Source organism: Oncorhynchus keta, chromosome 10 (assembly GCF_023373465.1).
Source record: "Oncorhynchus keta strain PuntledgeMale-10-30-2019 chromosome 10, Oket_V2, whole genome shotgun sequence".
Lineage (NCBI taxonomy): Eukaryota > Metazoa > Chordata > Actinopteri > Salmoniformes > Salmonidae > Oncorhynchus > Oncorhynchus keta.
Window position 1 is genome coordinate 36,514,149 of NC_068430.1, and position 23,611 is coordinate 36,537,759.

At 42.6% G+C, this 23,611-nt stretch overlaps 1 protein-coding gene across 13 annotated transcripts in view; it reads right to left on the minus strand.

The window, feature by feature from the left end:
* The window catches only part of LOC118388618 (E3 ubiquitin-protein ligase RAD18), a 73,927-nt gene extending 52,842 nt beyond the window's left edge, over positions 1 to 21,085 (minus strand). For 7 of the 13 annotated variants that reach the window (XR_004826587.2, XM_035777860.2, XM_035777857.2 and 4 more), the window contains exons 1-7: positions 20,846 to 21,044; positions 20,496 to 20,574; positions 20,285 to 20,346; positions 20,086 to 20,156; positions 13,514 to 13,890; positions 7,437 to 7,536; positions 5,905 to 6,092 (exon numbers count right to left, since the gene is read on the minus strand). Coding sequence is in view for 12 of the 13 variants with exons in the window: in XM_035777860.2 (XP_035633753.1) it covers positions 5,905 to 6,092; positions 7,437 to 7,536; positions 13,514 to 13,890; positions 20,086 to 20,156; positions 20,285 to 20,346; positions 20,496 to 20,574; positions 20,846 to 20,896 (928 nt within the window). In the remaining variant the exon portion in view is untranslated. Of the gene's footprint in view, positions 1 to 5,904; positions 6,093 to 7,436; positions 7,537 to 13,513; positions 13,891 to 16,538; positions 18,959 to 20,085; positions 20,157 to 20,284; positions 20,347 to 20,495; positions 20,575 to 20,845 lie in introns of those variants that run through there. The other 6 variants (XM_035777852.2, XM_035777849.2, XM_035777851.2 and 3 more) reach the window with 3 other exon arrangements.
* Positions 21,086 to 23,611: the final 2,526 nt, after the last annotated feature.

A 23,611-nucleotide genomic window follows, 5' to 3' on the forward strand; every position in this document is an offset into this window, starting at 1 on the left:
TTAGTGACAAAACGGAAGGCACTGTGATAAACTGCATCCAGTTTGCTGAGTAGAGTGTTGGAAGCGATTTTGTAGATGACATCGCCGAAGTCGAGGATCGGTAGGATAGTCAGTTTTACTAGGGAAGCTTGGCAGCGTGACTGAAGGAGGCTTTGTTGCGGAATAGAAAGCCGACTCTTGATTTGATTTTCGATTGGAGATGTTTGATATGGGTCTGGAAGGAGAGTTTGCAGTCTAGCCAGACACCTAGGTACCTATAGGTGTCTACATATTCAAGGTCGGAACCATCCAGTGTGGTGATGCTAGTCGGGCATGCGGGTGCAGGCAGCGATCGGTTGAAAAGCATGCATTTGGTTTTACTCGCGTTTAAGAGCAGTTGGAGGCCACGGAAGGAGTGTTGTATGGCATTGAAGCTCGTTTGGAGGTTAGATAGCACAGTGTCCAATGACGGGCCGAAAGTATATAGAATGGTGTCGTCTGCGTACAGGTGGATCAGGGAATCGCCCGCAGCAAGACCAACATCATTGATATATACAGAGAAAAGAGTCGGCCCGAGAATTGAACCCTGTGGCACCCCCAGAGACTGCCAGAGGACCGGGCATGCCCTCATTTGACACACTGAACTCTGTCTGCAAAGTAATTGGTGAACCAGGCAAGGCTCATCCGAAAAACCCGAGGCTACTGAGTCTGCCGATAAGAATCTGGTGATTGACAGAGTCGAAAGCCTTGGCAAGGTCGATGAAGACGGCTGCACAGTACTGTCTTTTATCGATGGCGGTTATGATGTCGTTTAGTACCTTGAGTGTGGCTGAGGTGAACCCGTGACCGGCTCGGAAACCAGATTGCATAGCGGAGAAGGTACGGTGGGATTCGAGATGGTCAGTGACCTGTTTGTTGACTTGGCTTTCGAAGACCTTAGATAGGCAGGGCAGAATGGATATAGGTCTGTAACAGTTTGGGTCCAGGGTGTCTCCCCCTTTGAAGAGGGGGATGACTGCAGCAGCTTTCGAATCCCTGGGGATCTCAGACGATATGAGAGAGAGGTTAAACAGGCTGGTAATAGGGGTTGCGACAATGGCGGCGGATAGTTTCAGAATTAGAGGGTCCAGATTGTCAAGCCCAGCTGATTTATACGGGTCCAGGTTTTGCAGCTCTTTCAGAACATCTGTTATCTGGATTTGGGTAAAGGAGAACCTGGAGAGGCTTGGGCGAGGAGCTGAGGGGGGCCGGAGCTGTTGGCCGAGGTAGGAGTAGCCAGGCGGATGGCATGGCCAGCCGTTGAGAAATGCTTGTTGAAGTTTTTGATAATCATGGATTTGTCGGTGGTGACCGTGTTCCCTAGCCTCAGTGCAGTGGGCAGCTGGGAGGAGGTGCTCTTGTTCTCCATGGACTTCACAGTGTCCCAGAACTTTTTGGAGTTGGAGCTACAGGATGCAAACTTCTGCCTGAAGAAGCGGGCCTTAGCTTTCCTGACTGACTGCGTGTATTGGTTCCTGACTTCCCTGAACAGTTGCATATCGCGGGGACTGTTCGATGCTATTGCAGTCCGCCACAGGATGTTTTTGTGCTGGTCGAGGGCAGTCAGGTCTGGAGTGAACCAAGGGCTGTATCTGTTCTTAGTTCTGCATTTTTTGAACGGAGCATGCTTATCTAAAATGGTGAGGAAGTTACGTTTAAAGAATGACCAGGCATCCTCAATTGACGGGATGAGGTCAATGTCCTTCCAGGATACCCGGGCCAGGTCGATTAGAAAGGCCTGCTCACAGAAGTGTTTTAGGGAGCGTTTGACAGTGATGAGGGGTGGTCGTTTGACTGCGGCACCGTAGCGGATACAGGCAATGAGGCAGTGGTCGCTGAGATCCTGGTTGAAGACAGCGGAGGTGTATTTGGAGGGCCAGTTGGTCAGGATGACGTCTATGAGGAGGACTCCCGCAGAGAGTTAGGGTTGTACCTGGTGGGTTCCTTGAATTTGAGAGTGGTCGCTGAGATCCTGGTTGAGGACAGCGGATACGGCGGAGGTAAGCCCAGGCACTGGGTGATGATGAGAGAGGTTTTATCTCTGGACATGCTGGTTGTAATGGGTGAGGTCACCGCATATGTGGGAGGTGGGACAAAGGAGGTATCAGGGGTATGAGGAGTGGGACTAGGGGCTCCATTGTGAACTAAAACAATGATAACTAACCTGAGCAACAGTATACAAGGCATATTGACATTTGAGAGAGACATACAGCGAGGCATACAGTAATCACAGGTGTTGAATTGGGAAAGCTAGCTAAAACAGTGGGTGAGACAACAGCTCATCAGCTAGCATAACAACAGCAGGTAAAATGGCATTGACATTAAAAAGTGACTCGAGTTCAATTTATTAAAGTGGCCAACGACTTCAAGTCTGTGTATATATGCAGCAGCCTCTCTGCGCTAGTGATGGCTATTTAACAGTCTGATGGTCTTGAGATTAAAAAACAGCTTCGGTCTCTTGTTCCCAGCTTTGATGCACCTGTACTGACCTCGCCTTCTGGTTGATAGCGGGGTGAACAGGCAGTGGCTCGGGTGATTGTTGTTCTTGATGATCTTTTTGGCCTTCCTGTGACATAGGGTGCTGTAGGAGTCCTGGAGGGCAGGTAGTTTGCCCCCGGGTGATGCGTTGTGCAGACTGCATCACCCTGTGGAGAGTCCTGCGGTTGCGGTGCGTTGCAGTTGCCGTACCAGGCGGTGATACAGCGCGACAGGATGCTCTCAGATGTGCATCCGTAAATGTTTGTGAGGGTTTTAGGTGACAAGCCAACTTTCTTCAGCCTCCTGAGGTTGAAGAGGCATTGCTGCGCCTTCTTCACCGCACTGTCTGTGTGGGTGGACCATTTCAGTTTGTCAGTAACGTGGAGGCCGAGGAACTTAAAACTTTCCACCTTCTCCACTGCTGTCCCGTCGATGTGGATAGGGGGGTGCTCCCTCTGCTGTTTCCTGAAGTCCACGATCATCTCCTTTGTTTTGTTGACGTTAGTACAGTAGGCTTGGGCGGTATCCAGATTGTCATACTGTTCATGTACCGTACAGGGATTTTTGGTAATACTGGCACTGAACACATTCAAACCCCCCTTAGCCTCTATAATCCGAAGTAAATCCGAAGTACATGTAAAATCCTTTGGAGAATGCTAATGAGTGCATTGCGAACATTTTATACGGTCTCTGACCTAAACTATTTGCAGGACATACATCCCAGCTCATAAAGTTTTACAAGTATCAACAACAACAAAAAACACAGAGTTTGCTGCACGCACAAAACAAGCATTAGACAACATGCTCCAGGAGGGGACCTCTGGTGTTAGGCTACCAAGCGAAGCTTGATTTTGGAAGAAGCTACCCACTTAGCTAACTAGCTACTAAATTAACAAACCAAATGCACAACTGCAGAGCATTTAGCACATTTTAGACAGTTAACGTAATAGTTATAAGATATCTAGCTGGCAAACATTTAGTTGTGAATTCCATACTTCAACTAGCACGCTCCCGTAGCACATGCTGCACAACAGTGAGTGACTCACAAGGCTCTGGTCTCTCGTCATTGTGTGCTTGTTAACAAACACCACGTGACTCGGAAATACCGGTAAGCTTCATCATGAAAAATTACGTCGTAAACTCCTAACGTATTGCACAAGTTGACTGCAGGTATTTTCTTAAAATGTTGCTACAAATATATTTATTTATTTAAAAATGTCAAATAAATAGTTTTAAATAGTATTGACGGTATTGATTAATCATCCCGTGGCTATTTCCAAATACCCTGTAAACGGTATACCGCCCAAGCCTACAGTACAGTAGAGCACACTAGACTAGAGTACAATATAATTAACTATACTGAACTCTACCGTATCGCACTGTAGGGATGGGCATTTGAAATTATTTCACTATTCGAATAAGATCATGATTTCCAGATATACATACACGTATTTACATATACAGTGCCTTCGGAAAGTAGTTAGACCCCTTGACGTGGTGGCAGTATCCTGCCGTGGGGATGTTTTTCAGTGGTAGGGACTGGGAGACTAGTCAGGATTGAGGGAAAGATGAACGGAGCAAAGTACAGAGAGATCCTTGATGAAAACCTGCTCCAAAGTGCTCAGGACCTCCGACTGAGGCGAAAGTTCGCCTTCCATCAGGACAACAACCCTAAGCACACAGCCAGGACAACGCAGGAGTGGCTTCGGGACAAGTCTCTGAATGTTCTTGAGTGACCCAGCAAGAGCCCGGACTTGAACCTGATCAAACATCTCTGGAGAGACCTGAAAGTAGCTGTGCAGCAATGCTTCCCATCTAACCTGACAGAGCTTGAGAGAATCTGCAGAGAAGAATTGGACAAACTCCCCAAACACAGGTATGCTAAGCTTGTAGCGTCATAACCAAGAAGATATGAGGCTGTAATCGCTGCCAAAAGATGCTTCAACAAAGTACTGAGTAAAGGGTCTGAATAATTCCTTTAAAATTATTTTTAATACATTTGCAAAAATTGCCATAAACGTATTATTTCTATGTCATTATGGGGTATTGTGTGTAGATTGATGAGGGGGAAAACAATTGAACCAATTTTAGAATAAGGCTGTAGCGTAACAAAATGTGGAAAAAGTCAAGGGGTCTGAAAACTTTCCGAATGCACTGCATGTATTTAGATTTTGTGTAGGCCAGTCTCAAACTTGTATCTTCTCTTTGTGACAGATGGGGTTTAAACAGCTTCCAATTCATTTGCCTGTATTTATTTATCTGAATGTATTTTTCAAATCAAAATCATTCATGATTTATATAGCACATTTCAGACATGAATGCAACGCAATCTGTTTCACAGGGAAAAAACAAATATTTACTACAAACATAAGAGGATAAAAAACACAAGACTAAAAAGGCAACCTAAGGAAAATAAAAGACGAAAAGGCGTGTTGTAAAACCTCTTTAAATATGTCCAGTTTCGACCCCCCCCTTAGGTTTTCTGGCAGGCTATTCCAGAGGCTGGGGGCATAGTAAGTAAAGGCTACCTCTCCATGCCTCTTGGTCCTAGGCTTTGGGATAGTTAAAAAGGCCAGTGCCAGAGTATGTGAGGGACCTATTGGGTACATAACTCAAAAGCATGTCTGATTTGTATTGGGGTGCACAATTGTGGATTGATTTAAAAACCAATAGAACAATCTTAAAATGTATTCTAAAACTCACTGGCACCCAGTGCAGAGACTTTTAAAATATGGTGTAATGTGTGCTCTCTGTCTGGTCATGGTAAGTTCCTGTGCTGCAGTATTGTGAATGTTTTGCAGTTGACCAATGGCTTTCTTGGGTAGGCCAGACAGGAGAGCATTACAGTAGTCAAGCCTGCTTTTAATAAAAGCAGAATGTCTCTGTATCAACCTGAGATGGAAACGTCCGCACACTTATTTATTTAAAATGCATTAGGGTTAATATTATTGCTTGGATAACCTTATCTACTATTATGTATTGATTTATTTTCCTTCTTTATGCGGTGCTCACTGCACAGAAAGCCTAAATAATTTTCACTGAATCATCACTGTGTATCTTTGTAATGTGTCAATTACTCCCGTACGGGATGGGTTGTCAACTGGCGATTTGACACAAAAAAAACATGTAATTAATTCAGTCAGTCTAAGGCTCTATGATTTTTTTTTTAAACCGTCAAACAAAAGCTGTTGTGTATTTTTTTTGTAATGGATGTCAATCATGAATCAACAATGGCCAGAAAAGTCTGAAGCTTTCTAGCAGTTATACAATGATGGCTTTGAATGATGGAAAGTCAATTTATGGTGGCCAGAAAACTGCTCTGGCATTTACTGTCAGAATTTTACCCTCATCCATGGTTGACTCCCTGCCATCTTCATTATTCGACCACAGTGAAAATGGCACTCTCACCTGATTTCGGTTCCAGGGCGTCACACTGGGCATTGTAGAAGTGTACAAAGTCCTGGTGCCTCCTGACCAGCTGATCTTTGTTACCCTGGACAGAGAGGTGGCACTCCTTCAGCCTCCTCTTCAGCTCCTGCATGGACAGCAGTGTGTACACCAGCTTCCCCATCGGCCTCCTCTTAGCACCTAGGGAGCTGTGGAACATGAAGCCATAAGGAAAATCAGTTTATAACCGACTATAACATGGTCATTAGATATTAAGCCTACACAGTTACGAGCTCTGTAGTGAGACAGATATTCAGTGGTACTATTATTCCATGATGAACTACAGTGTGACGTGTTGTTGCAGCTCTCAGACCTCTGGCTTGCCCAATAAGAGTCCATCATAGGGAGGGCACCACAGAGGAAGACAACATGAATGTTATAGTTAACCTAAGGCCTGATATACAGGGAGGGAGGGGGGCTCTGTTAAAAAAATATATATTAGAAGCCGGAAGTCACTCAGCTACCACTTGTCAGATCAGATGCATATAATTAGAGCCAGGCAACTTGACAGCGGTGTACAGTATAAAGCTCTTTCCTATCGTTGACCTCCCTGTAAGGCCAATAAATCAATTGGGATTTTAGCTGGGCTTTCCAAGTAATTGTTTTTCAGTTCACTCAGTTCGGTCCTCTCTCCTACCACAAAAGCATAATGTAGACTAGACTTTCAAATAAGCTGCTTTTCAGATAGAAAGTCCATGACTAATTCAGGGTAAGGTTCTGCCCACATGGCATCTTTTCATCACCAAGCTGCATTGAAAACTCTCCAGCTCCTATGCAGAGCTGTGTGGCAGGTCAAATGTGTTGAAGAGTATAGGAAATTCTGTAATCCATCACTCTGACATCAAGGTCCGCCACACATCAAGGGTTCCATGCTGTCACGCACACTTGCCTGCTTCTGACGGAGCCTCAGATATCACAAGCCAACATTAATCATAACGTGGAACCATGCATTAGATTTAAGCAGAAAGGAATATTTCCAGGTTGTAGACATCAATTTCCTTAGAGGAATGAATATTGTCTCCCCAAACATAAATCTAAACATGATATACAACACAGACAGAGAGCTAGCTAGCTAGAGCTAGCTTTACATCAGGGTTAATCTTGAGTGGCACAGCGGTCTAAGGCACTGCATCACAGTGCTAGAGGCATCACTACACACCCGGATTCGATCCCGGGCTGTATCACAACCGGCTGTGATCGAAAGTCCCATTAGGTGGCGCACAATTGGCCCAGCGCAGTCCGGGTTAGGGGAGAGTTTGGCCGGAGTAGGCCGTCATTGTAAATAAGAATTTGTTCTTAACTGACTTGCCTAGTTAAATAAAGGTAAAATCAAATAAATAAATAATACAAAATGTTATGAGAATTATTTTAAAGGGATAGTTCACTTTTTTGACTTCATTAGTGTTGTTGTTTCAGGGAGGTCAAAAATAAGTTGAAACTTCCAAAAAGTTATCCACCTCTTGAACCCCTGTGAGATGTGTGTCCACTAGTACCTCCTAAGGCTCTCCTTCTTCTCCCCTCGGGTCAGACAGGTGTCCAGGTGCTTGTTGATGAGCTGTTCAGAGATGCCCACAGAACACGCAGGACACTCCACTGCAAAACACACACAGAAATAGGATTTAGAGACAAATACACACATAGAAAAGAAGAGACATTGACCATGTTTACATGCACTACAAAATATCCCGTTATTACTTGGGATGCTCAAGTATTCTATTTTTAAGTTGACGCATATAAACATCATATTCCGTTTACAATAACCCAAATAAGCTTGATTCCCTGTTTTGAGAAACCTGAATAAGACGCCTGGGATATGCTAATCTTAGACGGGGACACTGTGGCAAGTAAACATCTCATCCAGTTTACTGTTTGCTTTTCTCGTTCTGCGTAGGCTCAGTTTCACATAGTATCACCTTTGAAGTTCAGATGGGAACATTAATAATTAGAATAGTATCTGAAGTCTGGACACTGACTGTGGGCCACCTATGTAACCTTATCATATTAACTCCTGCAGAATGAAATGTTCCTTGCAGTAAAATGACAGACCAAATGTTTGTCTCGGGAACAGGAATGGAAAAATATGATTTCATTTTTTGAGAAAATGTGAATGCAGTGATATAAAAGCTGACAGTATTTCAATTTCAACCCTATGAAATAAGAATCCAAGACGAACTGAAATACAGTCAGAAACATGTTGGATCGTTTCACAGCTTTCATTTGCTTGAAACCGGTCAACAAAGTGATGTCATTTGAAAATGTTGCACCGAAATTGAAAAACGTCTTCACTCCACGAATGAAGGAGAAACAAAAGAGATTATTTTATCAATGTCTAGACTGTTGATTCATTCATTCTATCAATCTATAACTTTCAGGTAAGCAAGTCATGTATCTATACTGACCAAAAATATCAACGCAACATGCAACAATTTCAAAGATTTTACTGAGTTACAGTTCTTATAAAGAAATCTGGCAATTTATATAGATTCAATAGGCCCTAATCTATGGACTTCACATGAATGGGAATACAGATACGCATCGGTTGGTTACAAATACCTTTAAAAAAAAAGGTAGGGGCGTGGATCAGAAAAACAGTCCATGTCTGGTGTGAACACCATTTACGTCATGCAGCACAACATCTTCTTCGCATAGAGTTGATCAGGCTGTTGATTGTGGAAGATTGTCCCACTCTTCTTCAATGGCTGTGCAAAGTCCCTGGATATTGGCAGGAACTGGAACATGCTGTCGTACACGTCAATCCAGAGCATCCTAAACATGCTCATTTCTGGTGAGTATGCAGGCCATGGAAGAACTGGGAATGTTTAGCTTCCAAGAATGGTTTACAGATCCTTGCGACATGGGGCCGTGAATTATCATGCTGAAACATGAGGTGATGGCGGCAAATGAATGGCACGACAATGGGCCCCAAGATCTTGTCAAATTTCCATCGATAAAATGCAATTGTGTTTGTCGTCCATAGATTATGCCTGCCCATACCATAACTCCACCACCACTGGGTGCCTGCCCATACCATAACTCCACCACCACGGAGCACTCTGTTCACAATGTTGACATCAGAAAACCGCTCGCCCACACGTCTGCCATCTGCCGGGTACAGTTGAAACCGGGATTAATCCGTGAAGACCACACTTAAACCAGCATGCCAGTGGCCATCGAAGGTGAACATTTGCCCACAATGCCAAACTACAGTCATGTCAAGACCCTGGTGAGGACAACAAGCACGCAGATGAGCTTCCCTGAGACAGTTTCTGACAGCTTGTGCAAAACTTATTTGGTTGTGCAAACCCACAGTTTCATCAGCCTTCTGGATGGCTGGTCTCAGACAATCCCACAGGTGAAGAAGCCGGATGTGGATGTCCTGGGCTGGCATGGTTACACGGGATCTGCGGTTGTGAGGCCGGTTGGACGTACTGCCAAATTCTCTAAAACAACGTTGGAGGTGGCTTATGGTAGAGAAATTAACATTAAATTATCTGGCAACAGCTCTAGTGGACATTCCTGAGGTCAGCATACCAATTGCACTCTCCTTCAAAGCTTGAGACCTCTGTGGCATTGTGTTGTGTGACAAAACTGCACATTTTAGAGTGGCCTTTTATTGTCCCCAGCACAAGGTGTACCTGTGTAGTGATCATGCTATTTAATTGGTTTCTTGATATCCCACACCTGTCAGGTAGACAGATTATCTTGGCAAAGGAGAATTGCTCACTAACAAGGATGTTAACACATTTTCACACAACATTTTAGAGAAACAAGCTTTTTGTGCATATGGAAAAATGTTAGGGATCTTTCATTTTAGCTCAGGAAACATGGGATCAACACTTTACATGTTGCGTTTATATTTTTGTTCAGTATAGTTATAGACAAATTGATTAACAAATAGCCTACCTAATATCGGAAACGATATGGAGAAAAATAAGAATATTCTGTTTTTTCATGGTTCAGCAGTGGCGGTTGGTGCCGTTTAAGGCATTTTTAAGGCATTTTTTTATTGTTTTTAAGAGCATGGCCTATTACAGCATATTGGATGACTGTCATTCACATTCCATTTACCCGGCTTAATGTAACATCGATAGGTTTAGGCTACTAGATGATAGTCTACTTTCCCCTATACCCATCATGAGGTTGCTACAACCTAGCCTATGAATGAATGTTTACAACGTAGATCAAGAGAAATTTGAGTAATCAAGGTGGCAGACATTCAATATCGCTTTGCACACTTTCCTGCATCTAGCTGATCTAGGGTGTAGTCATTAGTCCAACAGTTGCAAACAAGAATTTATAATGAACAAATGCAGGTATGTTTATCTCCGTTCCGTTGCATAATTCCTTCTCGCAGCTACTCGATCTCCTACTCTCACCTCTTCCATTCGCTTGTGGGCTTCAGTGCACAACAAATACATCAGCTATCTGTGACCAGGTGAAAAAACCTTTCCAAGCCAAACCTTCACATCATAACCGCTACACACAGAGCCTACATTGTTGTCACCATATTAGCAGACGTCATACCCAACATAGCTACTAGAACTAAATAATTATTAAACCCGCTACAATCATGCAGTACAGTGTACAGTCAGCAAGCAGATTAGCAGTTACACCGGCAGGCCCCGGTGGCAATACATTATTAAAACCAAAAGCTACCAGAGTTGTATTTTTTCCACTTTCACTTAGCCAGCGAGCTAACATAGCATCCCTCTCGGATTGAGCCAGGTGTTTGAGCAAGCTAAACTAGCTAGCTGTATTTGCAAACTAAGTGAAGCTCTCTCTCGCTTCTTCAATCTAGCTTTCCACTGTGTACTGTTGAGGCTACTGTTTCAATTATTTGGTGAAGTGAATATATTTAGCATAGTTTTATCTAAAAGGGATAAGTTGAATGTTTTATTATTAGACATTTTATGAAATTCACTGAAAAGGATGGTCCTCCCCTTCGTCCTCTGAGGAGCTTCCCCTGAGATACAGGGGAAACTCAGGAGTGGGATATCAAAGGTGCATGTAAGGGCCCTATAAAATATGTTGTTTCCTTTTTTAAATGTTTTCTCTGTTTAGTTTTCCAGGTATCTGTTTTCCTGTTTTTCCCTCTCAAAAATCACACATTTTTTAAATAGAAAAACCACTAAATTGTATGTTCCAAGTCCATAACAATGGTTAAACTGGAGACCACTTGAGGTCTGGTAAAAAAATATATACAGTGGGGCAAAAAAGTATTTAGTCAGCCACCAATTGTGCAAGTTCTCCCACTTAAAAAGATGAAACCTGTAATTTTCATCAAAGGTACACTTCAACTATGACAGACAAAATGAGGGAAAAAAATCCTGAAAATCACATTGTAGGATTTTTTATGAATTTATTTGCAAATTATGGTGGAAAGTAAGTATTTGGTCACCTACAAACAAGCAAGATTTCTGGCTCTCACAGACCTGTAACTTTTTCTTTAAGAGGTCCTCTGTCCTCCACTCGTTACCTGTATTAATGGCACCTGTTTGAACTTGTTATCAGTATAAAAGACACCTGTCCACGACCTCAAACAGTCACACTCCAAACTCCACTATGACCAAAGAGCGGTCAAAGGACACCAGAAACAAAATTGTAGACCTGCACCAGGCTGGGAAGACTGAATCTGCAATAGGTAAGAAGCTAGGTTTGAAGAAATCAACTGTGGGAGCAATTATTAGGAAATGGAAGACATACAAGACCACTGATAATCTCCCTCGATCTGGGGCTCCACGCAAGATCTCACCCCGTGGGGTCAAAATGATCACAAGCAAAAATCCCAGAACCACACGGGGGGACCTAGTGAATGACCTGCAGAGAGCTGGGACCAAAGTAACAAAGCCTACCATCAGTAACACACTACGCCGCCAGGGACTCAAATCCTGCAGTGCCAGACGTGTCCCCCTGCTTAAGCCAGTACATGTCCAGGACCGTCTGAAGTTTGCTAGAGAGCATTTGGATGACCCAGACGAAGATTGGGAGAATGTCATATGGTCAGATGAAACCAAAATATAAGTTTTTGGTAAAAACTCAACTCGTCGTGTTTGGAGGACAAAGAATGCTGAGTTGCATCCAAAGAACACCATACCTACTGTGAAGCATGGGGGTGGAAACATCATGCTTTGGAGTTGTTTTTCTGCAAAGGGACCCGGACGACTGATCCGTCCGTATAAAGGAAAGAATGGGGCCATGTATCGTGAGATTTTGAGTGAAAACCTCCTTCAATCAGCAAGGGCAAAGGAGTGGCTTCGTAAGAAGCATTTCACGGTCCTGGAGTGGCCTAGCCAGTCTCCAGATCTCAACCCCATAGAAAATCTTTGGAGGGAGTTGAAAGTCTGTGTTTCCCAGCAAAAGCCCCAAAACATCACTGCTCTAGAGGAGATCTGCATGGAGGAATGGGCCAAAATACCAGCAACAGTGTGTGAAAACCTTGTGAAGATTTACAGAAAATGTTTGACCTCTGTCATTGCCAACAAAGGGTATATAACAAAGTATTGAGAAAAAGTTTATTTTCCACCATAATTTGTAAATAAATTCATTAAAAATCCTACAATGTGATTTTCAGGATTTTTTTTTCTTATTTTGTCTATCATAGTTGAAGTGTACCTATGATGAAAATTACAAATTAAAATAATATTTTTAAGTGAGAGAACTTGCACAATTGGTGGCTGACCAAATACTTTTTTGCCCCACTGTATATATTTATATTTTGGGTGAAGTTACCCTTTAATTCCAGTGCTTACCTAGCAAGAGGCTATTGTTTAACCGTGTTTTTGTAGCGCACATGTGATGGTAGAGTTAAATACCCACTGGTTTGATGCAAATAATCATGATATCATTCTGCCAGGTAAGCATAGGCTACTTTGTACAGTAGTTAACATTTACGTCAAGAAGGTTTTTGGGAATAACTTTCCATCTACCAGAAGACTTTTCATTTGCATCATCCCTAACGGCTACACAAAGTGTATGCGCACCGCACATACAGATGGGGATTTCTCATTGCCTCTTCAGAAAGATGCAGGAAATACAAATCACTGATGAATTCTGTTCAGGTCTCACGATAAACTTGGACAAATTAATAAATGTTCAATACTTTTTATTTGATTCCCTACTAAATTCAATACATTTTTAAATATTGTTGAATTCCTTTTCATGTCTGGATTCCTTGATTCTGTCAGTGTTCTCCGTATCGCATATTTTATAGGGCCCTAATGCATGTAAACAGTTTATCCTGAATAAGACCTTAACCGGGATATGAGCTATTATTCAGAATACTGTGTGCATGTAAACGTGGTCATTGTGAAATGGCCACCGTTCCATGTAGCATTGAAATCATCCATCATTTTAAATTGACATGAATATTCTATGCAGCTAGTACAATGAAAAAAAGTACAACTAACATTGCTTTCCCATTTTAAGCATAGGCCCATATGCATTAGAAATACTGTGTTTTGGCAGCCAAGTCTTCCTCAAATTCTAAATGTTCTAGTGGAAAATATCATTAGTGTCTCCACACCACACACACAAGACTTCCTGGAGACTCCTTCCTGGAGACAGGCCTTACCTTTAACTACAGGCTTCATGTCCTGTGATGTGGACGGCGAGTCAGCCAGAGACGCCAGCCCTGTCATGGAGATGTCCATCTTCTCAATCTTCACAGACACCAGCACCTGGGTCGTTATCTCCTCCTCCATGGGCTCCTCATTCACAGAGACCTGATGACCAGGGTCTACTTTCACAGTTTGTGTATGAAGTGCTGGCGGGGCCTCTGTAGTGAGAGATGATGTGGAAGTGATTGGCCCCTTCTGGAAAAAGTGACTGAGGATGGAGCCATTCTTCTTGGGGCCCCTGGTCTGTCTGTGTGTTTTACACTTGACCGTAGAGGCTGGGGTCGTCGGGGATAATGGAGGCGAGTCGAAATTAGCTTTTGACAACTTCTGCCTGGGATAAGCAGGCGGGAGAAAAGAACATTAGAACTTTAGTGTGAGACTGAAGAAATACAATTAGTTGGTCACAACAGAGGAACAAGAGGACAGAGCTGACAAATCCTCCAGGTCTAAGTAGTCTGATAAAATGCATTGACTATTCCACACAGATATGCACACCAACCAAAAATGACACACACAGTGAAACAAACGCTCACTAAATTACTCAACAAAAATAATATATTATAAAAAAACAGGCGCATGCAGACTCTCTAGAGAAGGAAAGGTTTGGGGCCCACTGGAAATAGGAGAGGGTTATCTGCCAATAAATGCTGCTGACAGTAATGTGAGCCCCTTGACGTAAACTGCACATGTCCAATTATCTCGCACTTTCTTGCGGAGCGAGAACGAGTCGGCCAGTTGGCCACAATCTTGGAAATGTGGAAAGCAAACAAATAGAGCTGGTAGCTGCAGAGCCATTACTGGGCCATAAAGTGGAATCAATGAGGTGTGCAATGCTCTGCTTTCCATATTGAAACCCTTTTATTTGTCTTCGCTCTGAGCATTAGAGCAGGTTACAGCACACGCAAGGCAGCCAGCACCTTCACAGCACACACCATGCGGTGTAGGAAAGGCCATAAAACTCCCACTCGGACAGGTGCTCAGCTGCTCCCAGTACCTTACCGCCTGCCTCTATTAGTAAATATAAAGCCACAGGTAATATTATGCACATCCAGTCTAAATGAAATGCACTTAATGAAGAGGTGGCGGTCTGGTGGGTAGTAATATTTGACATGTATATACAGTATACTGTATATGCTCACTCCTTCAAATGCTCTCATGTCATCTGAAAAACACATCTAATGGCAGTAACACTATCACGTAAAGCAGCCAGGTTATCAGGAGGGCATCTTGTGCTTTGAGGAGCCGAAGGCTCCACTCTCAGTGTTTACCCTCTATTATATTCTAATGAATAAAAACATTTTAAGCTAATTTCCTGCAATTCTACACATTCTGCAATGACTTATGCCATGTTAATAATGATACCGGAGTGAGAGTGACTAACAAAATCAATGGAGGCTCCGTGAAGATCAGTATTCAGCTATGATTACTACAAGTTTAGATAACTGGCTAGACTACCTTCGCAATCTAACAAGTATTAGTTGACATGGCCAAGTAAGGGAATGGCAATGACTGACATAACAAGAGAAAAACTGCTGATGCACAACCAAATTTCGAAATTGCACTTTGTGTATACTACTATTCGAACAGTAAATTAAGAGCCCGACTGGACATGTCACGCGATCCACCAATAACACTGACGTTTCTTTGGTTTCATGGAAAAATTCCAACATTTAGCCTAGGCTCATTTTTAAAATTTAACCAGGTAGGCAAGTTGAGAACAAGTTCTCATTTACAATTGCGACCTGGCCAAGAAAAAGAAAAGCAGTTCGACACATACAACAACATAGAGTTCCACCTGGAGTAAAACAAATATACAGTCAATAATACAGTAGAAAAATAAGTCTACATACAATGTGAGCAAATGAGGTGAGATAAGGGAAGTAAAGGCAAAAAAAGGCCATGGTGGCAAAGTAAATACAATATAGCAAGTTAAACACTGGAATGGTAGATTTGCAGTGGAAGAATGTGCAAAGTAGAGATAGAAATAATGGAATGCAAAGGAGCAAAATAAATAAATAAATACAGTAGGGGGAGAGTTGTTAGTTGTTTGGGCTAAATTTTAGATGGGCTATGTACAGGTGCAGTAATCTGTGAGCTGCTCTGACAGATGGGGCTTAAAGCGAGTGAGAGAGATAAGTGCTTCCAGTTTCAGAGATTTTTGTAGTTCGTTCCAGTCATTGGCAGCAGAGAACTGGAAGGAGAGGCGGCCAAAAGAAGAATTGGTTTTGGGGGTGACCAGAGATATACTTGCTGGAGCGCGTGCTACAGGTGGGTGCTGCTATGGTGACCAGCGAGCTGAGATAAGGGGGGAACGTTACCTAGCAGGGTCTTGTAGATTACCTGGAGCCAGTGGGTTTGGCCACGAGTATGAAGCGAGGGCCAGCCAACGAGAGCGTACAGGTCGCAGTGGTGGGTAGTATTTGGGGCATTGGTGACAAAACGGATGGCATTGTGATAGACTGCATTCAATTTATTGAGTAGGATATTGGAGGCTATTATAAGGCTAAGTATAAATACACACACGCAAACATTGTTTTTTCTAATGATATTAGATTGTTCATTTACCCCTTTAAACAAAAGCGGTAGTGTTTATGTTTAAAAAGTATTGATTACCATGTCAGTTTCACTAATACTAAGCCCACCATGACTTGGTAGGTAGCAGATCAAAGTCAGAATTAAAATAAGTCCCACCCTTATTCAATTAGTAGAAATGCCTCTGTAGAAATGCCTCTACACAAACAGACTCCACACACTGCATGCACACACTGCATGCTCCACCTAACCTCATTGCAAGCTATCTTTATGGAGATCATCAAAATGCCAATACTTGGGTTATGGGAGTCGATACAACAGCAAGCCACAAAACAAATAATAAGCATAGACTAAATGGGTGCCTTTGTCATTCTTGTATGGCTTCTCTCATTCCAGCATTGGTACGGAGTCAGGAGTCAAACTTTGTAAATACTGCATACGACCAACCTGAATCTCCCCTGGGTTGCCCCACTCAGATCCACTTAGTTACACCCATCCTGCATCTGCTGGACAAAACCCTGGAAGAGTCTGGGCTTTGTCATAATAAACAGCGCACCTCAAGAGGGACATTGACTGACTGCCTATTGCCTTCTAATCGGAGTTACATCATAGACCTTTCCTCCACTATTCCATACATCACCCAGTAGGAACATCATTAGCCACAATTGTCAGAGGTTGAAAGATGCTGAGGTTAATCTGCCAATGTAGAGAATAGTGTAGTTAATAAAACATTAAATAATCTATTCTCTTTGTGCTTGATGACTATTCATAGATTCTAAATTAAAACAGGAAATGGAATAGATTGGAGTTAACTATATCTGTAATTAGATGAGAGAACCAATGAGCTATCTGTGTTATTGGCACAGTGGGCAGCAGTGATGCGCACCACAAGCACACACACATCTATGTACCTCCATGGCCTTTAGGGAAGAGTGTCGATGTACTGCTTCCCCTACACGAGGTGTGATTTGGTATGTGTTGAGCCCAGGTCACGGATGAATGGATGACTTGGAGATAATCTAAGCCTACATGACAGTTTGAACTGATTGCCTGCCTGATTTACTATTCAGAGGCACAGAGTGCAGTTCCATTGTGAATAACAACGAAGAGAGGAGAGACCCATGGTTTGAGGCAGGAATAACCAGTTTCCCAGAGGAAAGGGCATCCTGATAGTTACTAAGAATCCAGGAGATCTGCTCCCTAAACAGGCTGTCACCAGCCACACACAGCGACCATTTACACTAAAAACAACATCCATATAGGGAGGGAAATACATTACTCTAAAGGCCAAAGGAAAGTATTCGATGCTGCTTGGTTTCTTGTCATTTTGTTGACACAACGCTATGCAACTGTCCAAACACAAAGTGGTAGAGAAATGGTCATAACAGCGGGCGTTAGAAAAAAGAGCTGATAATAAATAGCATGCCAGAAGCCCCCCAAAGGTGAGTGGGGGTCAGCGGCAGGCCGGGGAGAGAGGCCAGGATTTTGGGAGCTCATTGATCATGGATGAGCAGACCTGAAGTCACCAGAGGACCGGATAAAGTCAATACAGCCTCCTTAAAGCCGAGAGTCTAATTGCATTTCAACTGTCCCAGGATATTGATTCTAAAGTTGCCAGGCAGCTTCCTGCACACAGAGGAGAAAATGTTACCTACGACAAATAGCATCTCAAGCCCAAAGTATCAAAATAGCTCATAGTTTGCTTTTAGGGTCAGATACTTATGGCCTGCTATCAAGTATCTAGCCTAATAACAACTTATTAAATAACTACATGATCAGTTAGGTAGGCTACTCAGCAAAATGAACACATTTCAGAAAGGACAAAAAGTAGATGAGTCAAGACATACAGTACAAAGCAAGGACTATGCTATTTGATTGCATCTCAGACAGCAGGGAAATGAACAAATGGGTACTCTGTAAACATCCTGCTTTCTGAGGGTCCAGTCCCCCGTGGTGGTGTACCTCTCTTTCACATGCTCCCTGCTAGACAAACAGGAAATTAAAGGACAGAGGAGAGGGCAGCCACATAAGCCACTCTCTCCAAACCCCGATGGCCATCTGAAATTCCTCGGTTGTAAATTAGAGCTTTCTGAGGGATGACGCCATTCAGATGATTGACGTGAGTGAGCAGCATGGTTTAAACATTGATAACAGCAGCACCGTGAGATCAAGTCTGCTGCCTGCAGCCTCAAATCCTGCCTGGGCAAAAATATAATGTTTTATGCTCACTCCTAAAATACTCATAAAACAGTGGACTTATTTACTGGAAACATCCCATGTGTGGAATTACTACAGAAGTGCAAATATATTTTATGTGATTGACTCAATATCATGCCATGGACATAGTCTTGTTGACAACAGCATTGCATTGTAGTAAATAGGAAATAATGCAATGCAAAAAAGAATATCGCTCAGGTACATTAAATAGAAATCCCCATTTGATTATAAAGGGAAATCCACAATTTAGAGGTGTATTAGTAGCAGGTAAGTAGTAAGATGTTAGATAAAAATGGTTTAAATGTTGTTCACCAGAGGGCAAATTAAAATCTAGTCAATAACAGTGGCATCCCCTGACATGCATTCCTAATTTTTAACATTCATTTTTGTTTCCTGGTATTTTTATGATGTAAGCTCCAAACAACCTTGGCTTTTTTATGCTTACATCCTCTCCTGTGTTTGTGTTTGAGGGTGTTTTTGGTGTACTGTAGTAAATATCCCTTCTGTCGTTTTCATTACTCCATTACTGCCATTCCCAAGGCCAAAGTATGCACAACATTGAATTGACTTGCTCTAACAGTGTTTCCTGCTACTATGGAGGGAAAAGGACATTGTTATCATTCCTTCCATTTTATCCTCAGGATTATCATTCTGAAATGACAACATTTAAAATGGCATCCCCAAACATCGGCACAAAAAGTGTCCTGGGGCCCCCCTGGGTGCACTTTTTGGTTTAAGCCCTAGTACTACCTAGCTGAATAAAATAACAAACTCATCATTAAGCTTTATTTGAATCAGCTGTGTAGTGCTAGGGCAAAAAACCAAAACGTGCACCCACGGGGGCACCAGTACCGAGTTTGGGAAACCCTGCTCAAAACAGCACTTTTGAATGGTTTTGTATATTGACTGTATAAATCATTAGGAACAACTTCTTAAATTTTGAGTTGCGCCCCCTTTTGCCCTCAGAACAGCCTCAATTTGTCAGGGAATGGACTCTACAAGGTGTCGAAAGCATTCCACAGGGATGCTGGCCCATGTTGTCTCCAATGCTTCCCATAGTTGTATCAAGTTGGCTGGATGTCCTTTGGTTGGTGGAACATCGCTGACACACACGGGAAACTGTTGAGCGCAATAAAACCAGCAGCGTTGCAGTTCTTGACAGACAAACCGAGGCACCTGGCACCTCCTACCATACCTCCTCTTCAAAGGCACTTAAATCTTTTGTCTTGCCCATTCACCCTCTGAATGGCACACATAAACAATCCATGTCTCAATTATCTCAAAGCTTAAAAATCCTTTACCAAGTCTCCTCCCCTTCATCTACATTGATTAAGTGGATTTAACAGGTAACATCAATAAGGATCATAGCTTCCATCTGGAATCACCAGGTATGTTTGTCATGGAAAGTTCCTAATGTTTTGTGCACTCAGTCTATATAAGTAATACACATGTATTTGCAAAAAATATGCACTTTCAATACTTTGATTAACATTTGTCTACAGAGAAAGGAACCTGCCAGCTGGGCTTATGGTATCAGGCATACCCTCAGCCTTCAAACACTGAGCTTGGTGGCTTTTTCAAAATATACATTTTTGTGGTTTCTCTATAATGAATTGGCATTTCATCTGTCATATAGGTAGGCACAGATGTGCTGTAGGGTGTCTAGTTGCCTGAGGAGATGCCTCTATGTAATATAAGAACGAGAAATAGGCTAGATACAGTATGTTTACATTTTTCTACCGAAATATCATGTAATTATTTCATACAATACAGGTACCTTGCAGTTTGAAAGTTTGTGACCAGGTCATCCAGTATCCGGTTGTTTCTTAGGTCCTGTTCTGTTGTAGGCTAAAATAGAGAAAAATACATGCCTGCCCGATTTTGACATATGGAAAGCTTAAACAGATTCAATTAAAAAGACAGCTTAATTGTCACAACGATGCAATGCATTCAGTACCATCAGGGATCATACTTACTGAATTGCACACTGGACATTGCAACTTGTAGGACATACATTTTCTTATGCACAAAGAGCAGACTGTAAATAGAAATGTACATAATCAGGTGTGATTATACTGTATTGTTAAGAGACAAGTGGTGCCATCTACACACCAGGCTATAGCTATAACATGGTCTTGAAAACTATCGCTGGATAGTTTGTCTGGGGACTATATCCGGTTAACTTACAGTTGTGAGAGCATTTTGTCATCACTGCGATACTCAGGAAATCAAAGCAAATGGGACATCGAAGAAGGTTATCAACATTCTGCATACAGAAAGAATAGTGTCAGTTTGTTGTTCACACTACTGGGTTAGCTAGCTGGCTATTATGCATCATGTTTTAAAAGGCAAAACAATAAAAGCAAGTTAGTTAGCTAACTTGCTGTCTGACAAATATTCTGTACTAACTAACGTTCGCTTGCTATCATGGAGTGTGGGCTATTTTGCGAAAATAGTCATTGTAAGAAGTAGCTAGACTGTAGCTCGATGACGTCGCCGTTAGCTTGTCAATGAGGGAGTTTTGAACTAGCACTTACTTTGAGGCAAGTCAGATTTGGTGGTAAATCCGCTTCATTAAAATTGGCCATGGTGATAGTTCTCTATAAACAGTGGTTAGAAGAACTCATTTAGAAAAAAAACTGGGGCTACTAGCTATGTTTCATTGTATAATACCGCGCAGATTTATGTTCATACCAAATGCACCCTTCCGGGAGGATCGTGTCAATTCCTGTCTCGGTTTGCTCTTCGTGACCAATGGGCACACATAAATGTACCGGTTGGGCGGAGTAGCTCGCAAACGTTTGGCCCGTTATTTTATTCCACTGTCATTAGACAGAGAAAAGTTGCTATTGGTTTGACCACTGCTCCTGCCTGTACTTGTCTTGACTTCATGCATGGTTACTTATCTGTAAAGTGCTTGTCATCCAAATACTTGATATACAGAAGGTTTATGTTCCTATGGGTTGCTTCAGAAATTCCACATGACTAGAATGGAAGATAAGCCTCCTCTGTCCCATAGAGATCCTATTAAATTACTAACGGGGCTAATTCATACATGCCTTAAAAGTTTCAGAATAGTAATATCAGCCATATTGGTTTGCCAAGAGGCACATAAAGGACTCTCAGACCATGAGAAACAAGATTATCTGGTCTGATGAAACCAAGATTGAACTCTTTGGCCTGAATGCCAAGCGGAGGAAACCTGGCACCATCCCTACGGAGAAGCCTGGTGGTGGCAGCAACATTCTGTGGGGATATTTTTCAGCAGCGGGGACTGGGAGACTAGTCAGGATCGAGGGAAAGATGAACAGAGCAAAGTACAGAGAGATCCTTGATGTAAACCTGCTCCAGAGTGCTCAGGACCTCAGACTGGGGTGAAGGTCCACCTTCCAACAGGACAATGACCCTAAGTATACAGCCAAGACAACGCAGGAGTGGCTTTGAGACAGGTCTCTGAATGTCCTTGAGTGGCCCAGATAGAGCCCGGACTTGAATCCGATCAAACATCTCTGGAGAGACCTGAAAATAACAGTGCAGCGACACTCCCCATCCAACCTGACAGAGCTTGAGGGGATTTGCAGAGAAGAATGGGAGAAACTCCCCAAATACATGTGTGACAAGCTTGTAGCGTCATACCCAAGAAGACTCAAGGCTGTAATCGCTGCCAAGGGAGCTTCAACAAAGTACTGAGTAAAGGGTCTTTATGCTTATGTGTGGTATTTAAGTTTTTTTATTTTTTATTATACATTTGCAAAAATTTCTTAACCTGTTTTTGCTTTGTTTTTATTGGGTATTGTGTGTAGATTGATGAGGGAAATTGAAAACTATGTAATACATTTTAGAATTAGGCTGTAGCGTAACAAAATGTGCTAAAAGTCAAGAGGTCCAAATACCTTTAGAATGCACTGTATTTAATCTGTTACATGTGTCAAGTCTTGAAATCAGAGATAAACAAATGCACATGGCATAATACAGTGGCAAGAACAAGTATGTGACACCCTTGAAATTATCTGGATTTCTACATGAATTGGTCAAAAAAATGTGATCTGATCTTCCTCTAAGTCACAACAATAGACAAACTCAGTCTACATGAACCTTTCTTGTCTATATTGAATACTTCATTTAAACATTCACAGTGTAGGTTGGGAAAAGTATGTGAACCCCTAGGCTAATTACTAATTGTTGACTTGCATAAAGCTGGAAAGGGTTACTGTCACGACTTCCGCCGAAGTCGGTCCCTCTCCTTGTTCGGGCGGCGTTTGGCGGTCGACGTCACCGGCGTTCTAGCCATCGCCAATCCACCTTTCATTTTTCCATTTGTCTTGTCTTGTTTTCCTACACACCTGGTTTCAATTCCCTCAGTAGTTAGAATTGTATACAACCCTCTGTTCCCCCCCCCATGTCTGTGTGTGGAATTGTTTTGTGTATGTGCACCCTAGACTGGTTTGCGCTGGGTTATGTCAACCCATATTGTGTTTAGTGTTCTTAGTGCCGTGTGTTTTGTTCGCCGAAATAAAAGGCTCCTTTGGCTACCCAACTTCTGCTCTCCTGCACCTGACTCCCTTACAGCCAGTTACGCATACCTAACAGTTACAAAAGTATCTCGAAAAGCCTTGACGTCCATCAGTCCACGGTAAGACAAATTGTCTATAAATGGAGAAGGTTTCAGCACTGTTGCTACTCTCCCTAGGTGTGGCTATCCTGCAAAGATGACTGCAAGAGCACAGTGCAGAATGCTCAATGAGGTTAAGAAGAATCCTAGAGTGTCAGCTAAAGACTTACAGAAATCTCTGGTACATACTAACATCTCTGTTGGCGAGTCTACGATACGTAAAACACAAAACGAGAATGGTGTTCATGGGAGGACACCACGGAAGAAGCTACTGCTGTCCAAAAAAAGCATTGCTGCAAAATATTCTTTGGACAGATGAAACTAAAATTGAGTTGTTTGGAAGGAACACACAACACTATGTGTGGAGGGAAAAAAGGCACAGCACGCCAACATCAAAATCTCATCCCAACTGTAAAATATGGTGGAGGTAGCATCATGGTTTGGGTCTGCTTTGCTGCCTCGGGGCCTGGACAGCTTGCTATCATCGACGGGAAAATAAATTCCCAAGTTTATCAGGATATTTTGCAGGAGAATGTTTGGCTATCTGTCCGCAAATTGAAGCTCAACAGAAGTTGGGTGATGCAGCAGGACAATGACCCAAAACACAGAAGTAAATCAACAACAAAATGGCTTCAACAGAAGAAAATACACCTTCTGGAGTGGCCCAGTCAGAGTCCTGACCTCAACCCGA